This window comes from Odocoileus virginianus, unplaced genomic scaffold (genome assembly GCF_023699985.2).
Source record: "Odocoileus virginianus isolate 20LAN1187 ecotype Illinois unplaced genomic scaffold, Ovbor_1.2 Unplaced_Contig_23, whole genome shotgun sequence".
NCBI classification, from domain to species: Eukaryota; Metazoa; Chordata; class Mammalia; order Artiodactyla; family Cervidae; genus Odocoileus; species Odocoileus virginianus.
The window spans coordinates 358,248-366,589 of NW_027224340.1; the positions used below are offsets into that span (position 1 = coordinate 358,248).

Genomic DNA, 8,342 nt, shown 5'->3' on the forward strand with positions numbered 1-8,342 from the left:
TCAGGATCCTTCCTTCCACTGGGAACAACCCCATAGTCTGGGGATGACTCTGCACAACACTTGTCCCAGAAGCACACTCCACTTTATTGATGAGTCCAGCCTTTCAGCTCAGGCCAGAGTGTTGGGCACAAAGCCCAGGTACAGCATGGGGGTGGCTGAGAGAGCTAAGAAGAGAGAGAAGCAGAGGTGTGGCCCCAGGCTATCAGCCAGGGCTCCCGCCAGTGTGCCCACCAGCAGCTTCCCCAGCAGCTCCAGAGTGGCCAGGAGACTGTAGTGTGTGGCCTGCGGGGTGGACGGAGGATGTCACGTCAGGACCTGCTTGGACTCCAGGCCCACAGCCCCTGATGTTGCAACCATGGTTCTCACCTGCAGGGCACTGGGTGCCAGCTGACTGCAGCGCATCATCACGGTGAAGGTGGTGGTTGTGACCAAGCCCCCCAGGAGGTGCTGCAGACACAGACTCAGCAGGGCTGCCCCTGGGAGGGTGAAGGTCAGCAAGGCCCAGGGCCCCAGGCTCTGCCCCCCATGGCCCACCCTCACCTCTCAGGACTGTGCCAGGGATGGGGTTGGCTCTGGGGCTGTTCAGCTGAAAGAGCAGGGCAGTCTGGTAGGCCAGGCCCCCAAGACGGAACCGAAGCACTGACCTCAGGAGGGGCAGTGGCTGCCTGAGGGGGAGACAGGGCAGGTCAGAGGGCACGGGGAAGGAGAGAGGAGCAGGTGGGTAGGGTGTGCTGAGGGGGGGGCTCACCAACGCCTGGCCAGCAGGACCCCACCCAGGGATGAGCCAGCAATGGAGCAAAGCACAGCACCCACACCATTCCACAGCCCCAGCTCTGGGGTGGAGATGCCGCCGTCCAGCAAGAGCAGTGGGAACAGGCCACTGGCACCCTGCTCACCTGTGGAGAGACAGTCAGTAGAGGCAGCGTGCCCTGCTTCTCCACCTCAGCCTCCGTCACACTCCCCCAGCCCTTCTGCTGGGCCACAGGCGCCAGCAAAACAGGTGGGGCTAGGCTTTGGCCAAATTCAGGGTCAGCACAAAGCAGCTCAGAAAGGCCTGCAGGGGTGTGGCTGGGGCTAGACCTGCAGACAGGAAACAAGGCCCAGCCGCACAGTGGGGGTGGGGGGGGGCGGGGGCTCCAGGCCTCAGGTCAGACCCCACAAAGGGAAGGCAGTCCTGCGCCAGTTCCTGGAGACCCACCCGTGCTACTGCCTGACTCACCCAGCTTGTAGGTGAGCACGAAGCCCGCTGTCCACAGGGTCCCAGGCACTGCCAGCAAGTCCTGCTGAAGGTGCAGGCTGGGGCGGGGGTGCGCTGAGGGCGGGGGTGTGGGCAGCTGTCGCAGGGCGGGCGCCACCCAGGCCGCGGCTGCAGCCAGCCAGTAGGTGGCGGCCAGAAGCAGGAAGAGCAGCGTCCAGGAGAGCGCGGGCAGGAGGGCCAGCAGCCCACCGCCAGCCAGCGCGGCCCCCAGCTTGTAAGCAACCACCTGCACGGTATTGCCGGGCCCCAGCTCAGCCGGCTCCAGGAGCCGCACGGCCAGCATGTCCAGGGCCACGTCCTGCACGGCCGCAGCCAGATTCAGCAGCAGGAGCAGCGCCGCCACCGGGATAGGCAGCGCGGCCCCGCCGGCGCCGGCAGGAGGCAGGGCTGCCAACAGCCCGCACACCAGGCCCAAGGCAGCCGTGCTGAGTGCCAGCCAGCCCCTTGGGGAGCCCCACGTGTCTACTAGCGGAGCCCAAAAGAGCTTGAGCAGCCACGGCGCATACAGCGCCTTGGCCAGCCCCACGCGCGTCAGGGAAAGGCCACGGGCGCGCAGCAGCACGGGCAGCAGGCCTGACTGCAGGCCGTAAGGCAGGCCCTGCACCAGGTAGAGGCCGGCCAGGGGCAGCAGCTTCCCGCGCATGGCCAGGGGGCACGGCCCTGGGGAGGGGGCCGCGTTCAGGGCCAGACGGGCAGGATGAGGGGTCCCGCTCAGAGCAGGGGCAGGGCGGTTCCCAGGGGCTCCGATCCGTCCAGTTGCGATGGGGTTAGGGGTCACACAGCGGCACGACTGGGGCTGGGTCAGGGGTGGCCAAGCTGGCATCCGCGACCGCGCCTTCGGGTCCCGCGGGCTCAGCACCCGAGGAGCTGGACGTCTCAGCAGCGGAGCTGGGCAGCCCTCGCGCGCCACAGCGCAGCCCGGAAACGCGGTGGCCATAGAGGACGTGGGCGGGCTAGAGCGCCGACAGCCCGCGCGCGCCCCCGGTGGCCGACTGGCTTCGAACGTCGGAAACCGGGGCCCATCCAGGTCCCTCCCCGGCCGTCTGACCGGCTCCCAGACGCCCCTCAGCCTCCGGAAGTGCCGCAGGTGTCCCACCTGGGGCCTGGTGGCTACCGGTTCCGCTGGGTCGCCTAGCGGCTCCACAGAGCAGCTGTCCTCTCAAGCCTCTCGGCTGCTGCTTCCTTGGCTCCGGTGCCCTTCAGCTCCCTGAACTCGTGGTCTCAGCGCCCTCTGGAGGCCGGTGGCTGAAGAGTGTCGTGGGAAAGGCCTGAGCCCCGTTCATCCCACGCACGCTTCCGGCTGCTGCCCCACAGGCTCTGGTGTCCAGTGAGGAGGAGGCCCCGAGAGCCTGTCTAGGCTCCAGGTGGCCTCAGCGGTGGTGGTGGGCGGGGAGGTGGGGGGGGAGTCCCCACCCCCCAAGGGTCTCACACAGCCTCTCGGGCCAGAGCTATGCTGATGCCTGAGGACACCTGAGGCCCAGGGGAGCCAGTGAAACCCGCACTTTGGTTAAGAACCCCCTCCCGAGCTGAGCTGGGACCTTGGCCAGTAGTTTCCCCAAGCCCGTGGGTCTCTGAAGCCAGCTAACCCTTAAACCAACTCATAGGCATTTGAGCCAAGACCCTTGGTCAGCTACGAAGGCCACATGGAGTGAGTTTCCTGTGATTTCTAGGCATTTCAGGGGCCCAGGTCTCCTCTTCTGTGAAATGGGGACTAAAGTGCCCACTACAGAGGACCCACAACAGTGACAGTAGCTGCTCGTCCTTGAGGGCCAGTGTCAAGGACATACGGTTGGCTGCCCATCTGGGTCAGCCCCCAGCCTGGGTCCTTTAGGCTGGTGCTCCAAAGGGCACCTCTTCCTCACCATTTTCTGAGCTCTCTTCACCCAAACCTGCCCCAGCTCTGGGGGCCCTCCTCTCTGTTTTCCAGCCCAAGGACTGCATTTGCACGTGGATGTCACACACTCCATACGAGCATGACAAAGGTGACCCATGTACCCTTCCGCCCCCACCCCTTAGCTGACATTGCTCCTCCGCCAGCTGTCAAAGCTGCAGAACCGCTATCACCTGCCCCGTCTGGAAACCAAGACGCCCTCCTTGCCCTCTCAGGGCTGCTCGGTTTCCCTCTGCCAACTCTGCCAGTTCCCATCCAGCCAACTCTATCCTGTAAGAATGTCCGCTCCTCAGGAAGCCCTCCTTGACCATGCCCCGGCCCCCAGGCCTGCACAGAACCCAGACAGACAGGCAGTCAGGAGTGGACGAGGCTGCGAAGGTGCCCGTGTGGGTGTGCACGTGGCCTCCAGGCAGCCCGGCCAGCCCACTGCTTTATTAGGGCCTGTGGAGGGGCAGGGGCTCTGCCACACAGGCAGCAGCAGCAAGTCCAGAGGCTCCAGAGGCCCCAGGGCCAAGTGCCCTCAGTCGGAGGTCGTCCCTTCTGGCTGGCCCTGGCTTCTGACGGGTCCTCAGGAGTACTCGCGGGTGAACTTGGAATGGAACTGGCTCAGCTTCTCCAGCAGGGGCCGCAGCTTCTCCATGGGGGGCAGAATAGTCATCCTAAAAGGAGGAAGAAAGTAAGCGAATGCAGTGGGGGTCAAGGGGAGGGGCTGCACAAGTAGGGCCTCACCGAAAGTGGTAGGTGCCTTCCCGTTGTCCGAAGCCACTCCCAGGCACCACGCAGATGCCAGTCTCCTCTAGGAGGCGCAGGCAGAAGAACATGTCGGGAGCCAGGCCCAGCTCCTGGGGGTTCAGGAGGATGGGAAGGGACGCTCAAGGAGGACGATCAGGGAGGACGTCCCCGGCCCCGCGGGCCCTGCCCATCCCGCACGTCGGACCTGAGCGCGCTGCACCGCACGCGGGGGCAGCTGCACGCGTGGGAAGGAATACATGGCGCCCTGAACCGGGTTGCAGCGGATGCCGGGAGCTTCGTTGAAGACCTTCTCCGTGAGCTTGGCCTTGGCCGCTAGTTCGGCCAGCACCGCCCGCCTCTCCTGCAGCCGAGGAAGGGAGGGTTGGTCAGGCCAGGTCAGGCCAGGCCGGGCGCGGGGCCCCGACGCCCGCGGCCCCGCCCACTCACCGCCTGGAACTGCGCGAAGGAAGGGTCGGAGGGCGCGGGCGGGCTGACAGCCACGTCGAGCAGGACCTGGCCCGGGGTGGGCGGGCACAGCCGCACGCTCCGCAGCTTCTGCATCTGCTGCTTCACCGCGGAGTCCATGTTCACCACCTCCACGTAGCCGCCGCGGAAGCCGCACCTGCGACGCGAAGGCGGGCGTCGAGGCAGGGCTGGCAAGGAGGGGCCAGCCTGGCAGCAACGAGAGCCCGGCCGCCGCCCGAGATCTGGGCCCCACCCGCCCAGCCCGCACGCACTCGCCCATGTAGCCCTTGGAAATCGAGTGGAAGGAGGCGAGCTCTTGTCGCGCTGCGTACGGTGGCCCCATCTCCGTGAGCACCTTCTTGAACGAGTGGAACTGCGAGCCCTCGGCGTACACGTTGTCTTGGTACACCTGGACGGGCAGCCGGGAGACGGCGGGCCGCGTCACTGGGGCGCGTGCCACCTCCCGCCGCCCCCTCCCCGCGGGCGCCCTGCCAGCACCTCATCGGCCAGTAGGAAAAGCCTTTCCTCAAAGGCGAAGTGGATCACGTCCTCGATGCACTCTCGAGTCTGCACCTGCCCTGTGGCGCGGGGGTGCGACAGGTCCGGGGTCAGCGGAGGGGGCGCTCTGCTCTGTGCAGGGCGGCGGGCGGAGGGGAAGGCTGACCCAGGCGCGGCGGACAGGCATGCCTGTTCGGGCCGGGGCGGCGGGGCGGGGATGGGTGGGGTCGCGCACCGGTGGGGTTCCCGGGGTTGATGACGCAGAGCGCGCGGGGGCGGCAGTGGTCACGCGCCTGGCCCAGCGCGCGCCGCAGCTCGGCCACGTCGAGCGACCAGGCACGCTCCTCGTCCAGGTAGTACTCCACCTGCACCGCGTTGAGCTCGGCCAGCGCGGCGGAGTAGAGTGGATACTGAGGGATGGGGATGAGCACGCCCGTGCGGGTGCGACCCTCGCCGGTTACCAGCAATTTCAGCACCGTCTGCGGAAGGGATGGGAAGTGGGGTTGGCAGACCCTCCCGGCTGCGCACTAGGAACCGCGGTGGCTTCCCGCACTGGCCCCGGCCTACCACAATGGCATCGCTGGCCCCCGTGGACAGGAAGATGTTATTGGGGTCGGCGGGAATGCCTCCATCGCGCCGCTCAATGTACCGCGCCACGTCCTCGCGGATCATCTGGACACCAGCGCTGACGCTGTAGGCCCCTGAGCGTGGGGGGACGGGGCAGGACGGCCGGGGTGGGACAAGTGAGGTCCCCTCGATGCCCACGTGAGGAAACCCAACCCCCTTCCAGGGGCGGGCCCACCTGAGACAGCCTCCCTCCAGCTCCTGCTCACCGCATCCCCCCCCCAACTCCCCGGGGCTTGGGCGGGTTCTGGTGCTCACCCAGGCTGTGGCCCCCACAGGCCTGCAAGATGCGTTCTGCCTTCCTCTTGGCGTCCTCCGGGAAGTCAGGGCTGTTCAGGAGATCGGGGTGGACACAGAGGGCCAGGACCTGGGAGGAGCAAGTGCTGGGGCCAGGGTCCACGGGCTGATTGGGGGAGGGTGCAGGGCAGTGCTGAGCCTCACCTGGCGCGGAAAGGTGATAGGGATCTGCCCCATGGCCTGTGCGTCCCCGATATTGGCACGGATGACCTCGGTGAAGGGCTTCTTTACGCCCTGGAGGGAGGCGGGGAGCGCAGTGAGGGGGGAGCTTATCACTCCCACAGGCCTTGTCTCCTAAGGTGGGGGGTGGGGAGGAACCCGCCTGGGGCCCTCTCACCAGGCCCAGGGGACGGGCAGGGGTTGGGGGACCTGCCTGGGCCCCTCTTGCCAGGCCCGGGGGGGTTGGGGGGCGGGGGCACGGGGGCTGCCTGGGGTCCTCTTGCCAGGCCAGGGGGGTGGGAACATACCTGGCGCAGCTCCTGCTCCAGCTCCAGCGCCCGCTGCACAATGGGGCCTCGAACCGCGTACTCCACCCTCCTGACACAAGGATTCATGGAGTCCAGTGTCAGCACTTTCTCCTTCAGCCCATTTGCTGCCTCCTGGTTGTGCTCACCTGCCCTCAGGGCCATGACTCTGCTCAGATGGGCAGGAAGGAGGCTTAGGAGGCGGCAGGATCCAGAAGTGGGGGTGAGGTCAGCCGGTCCAGGCTCGGTGGGCCAGGGCTGGGAAGGGGGAGCCTGGGAAGGGGGCGAGCCCTGTTGGCTGCAGCCTGCTGGCCCCACTGAGAGTACAGAAGAGGCTGAAGAAGGAGCCGGGCTGCCAGGCCCCACCCGCCTGGGCACAGTTCTGCCCTGGGAGCCACAGGGAGTGGGTGAGAAGGCAGGCGGGGCTTGGGGTGAGGCCCAGTGCCCGCCCAGCGTCCCCAGGACAGGGGGCAGGAGACCCACATGGGGCAGGGACAGGCGGAACGTGCCAGCAGCTCCGCGGGATGAGGCCTGGGGGTGGGGAGGGGGCTGAGCGCCCTGGGGGGTCCATAGAGCCAGGAGGACTGGGCCCTGAGCAAGCGGGAGTGAGGCCCGGGGCCTCAGCATAGTTACCCCAGTAGGGCTCGGCCGAGGCCCAGCCCTCTTGGACCCCCCCATCTTTGCTCCCGGCCTGCTGGCCTGTCTCCCGGGTAACTGAGCCAGGCCTCAGGAATCTTGGGGCTGTTGGGGTAGGGGAGCGAGGCTTCAGACGCGGGTTCCACTTGGCCCTCCTGCGCTGGGGACCAGGCCTGGGCCAGCAAGAGCCCTGTGTTTGGACCTTGGTCCCCCATCAGTGCTGCAAGGCTGGAGTCTCTGGGTTGGGGTGCTGGAAGGGGCAGGGGCAGGGCAGCTCTGGGCCTTCGCAAGGCCTTTGGGACACCTCTGCGGTTCCGGGCTGCTGTCTTGCCCTTTTGCCAAACACGTACCAGCCTGGAGCTGCCCTTGGGGCTGCACCAGGGGCAGAGTGACCTAAGCGCCCCCTCCCTGAGGCTCCTGATTGGTGCAGAGAGTGGGAAGGGAGCTGTGATAAGCCTCGGGGCCCACCTCTGCAGGCCCTGCAGGGAGCGATAGGCCCCGTGTGGCCTGCCCAGCCCCAGGCTCCGACACCACACGGAGGGTCAGGGAGCGCCCTTCTCAGCGGAGCTGGGCAGGCCTGTGGTGCGCCGGCCCCTTGGCTCCCGTGGGCGGGAGAGGAAACCGGAGCCCAGGCAGCTGGCCTCTCACCTGGCGCCTCCTGCTCCGCGGCCACCGCTGCCTCCCAGAGCACAGGCCTCTCTGGCCCCGAGGCAGAAGCGCAGGCTGATAGGGCCCCAGCATCAGGCAGAGCCCGCCTCTGCCCGCCCCCTGGCAGCAGGGCCCAAGTAGCAGCTGTGGCAAGCAGCCCCTGGGCAGCCGCCCCGGCCCACACGCTAAATTTAACCGGCAGCCTCCCCCAACTCTGCTGGGGACACCCCTCCAACCACTCATGCTCAGGGAAGGGACCGCGGACTCTGGGCTGACCAGGTAAGTAAGTGTCCAGCAGAGAGGGTGACCCCAGCCCATGGCACCCAGCACTCGTGGCCGGGCCAAGCAACCTGCCAGGGACAGACAAGCTGGCAGGGCCCCAGCCCTCCCAAGTGAGGCCCCTAAGTGGCCCTGTCACCCCAACGCATCATGCCTGGCCAGCTCAGAGCCTGTTTGCCAGCCCAAGCGGAAGCTGGCAGCCAGGGCCCCGGGGCTGCATGCCAGGAACGGGGAACCCACCCCCGACAGGGAGGCTTCTGACACAAGCCTTGAACCACTTTGCCTTGCTGGCTCTGGCCAAGAGCCTTACGGGAAATACCCTCTTCTCTTCTAAGCCAGGGTCCTTGCCCTCCAACGAGGACACCCTCAGCCCTGGCCCCCAAGGAGTGTCCTTCCGAAGCTACTTTTTCTGCTCAAGAAAGCAAAGTATTACAGAGGGGCCTCCAGGAGCCTGGGAGGCGGCGTGCTGAAGGGCCAGGTTTCTTGCCTGACGGGCATGTGCCCCACACCCACGCGGGGCTGGGCACCCCGAGCGAGCCCCAGCGTGCGC

At 67.1% G+C, this 8,342-nt stretch overlaps 2 protein-coding genes across 3 annotated transcripts; both read right to left on the minus strand.

Annotated features, from left to right (window-relative positions):
- Nucleotides 1-60: 60 nt before the first annotated feature.
- On the minus strand, nucleotides 61-2,348 carry MFSD3 (major facilitator superfamily domain containing 3). 2 transcript variants are annotated; one of them, XM_020884425.2, is made up of 5 exons: nucleotides 1,220-2,348; nucleotides 749-896; nucleotides 541-665; nucleotides 367-476; nucleotides 61-282 (listed from the first exon to the last, which is right to left on the minus strand). In XM_020884425.2, the coding sequence occupies exons 1-5, from the start codon at nucleotides 2,193-2,195 to the stop codon at nucleotides 109-111; spliced, it is 1,533 nt and encodes a 510-aa protein (XP_020740084.2). In that variant the 5' UTR covers nucleotides 2,196-2,348; the 3' UTR covers nucleotides 61-108. The 2 variants fall into 2 exon arrangements, with proteins under 2 accessions (XP_020740084.2, XP_020740093.2); XM_020884434.2 differs by lacking the exon at nucleotides 541-665.
- Nucleotides 2,349-3,503: 1,155 nt separating this feature from the next.
- Nucleotides 3,504-8,336, minus strand: GPT (glutamic--pyruvic transaminase). Its single transcript, XM_020884249.2, has 11 exons — nucleotides 6,233-8,336; nucleotides 5,910-5,999; nucleotides 5,727-5,835; nucleotides 5,412-5,545; nucleotides 5,080-5,323; nucleotides 4,845-4,924; nucleotides 4,619-4,755; nucleotides 4,329-4,503; nucleotides 4,087-4,242; nucleotides 3,879-3,991; nucleotides 3,504-3,808 (listed from the first exon to the last, which is right to left on the minus strand). The coding sequence occupies exons 1-11, from the start codon at nucleotides 6,905-6,907 to the stop codon at nucleotides 3,718-3,720; spliced, it is 2,004 nt and encodes a 667-aa protein (XP_020739908.2). The 5' UTR covers nucleotides 6,908-8,336; the 3' UTR covers nucleotides 3,504-3,717.
- Nucleotides 8,337-8,342: the final 6 nt, after the last annotated feature.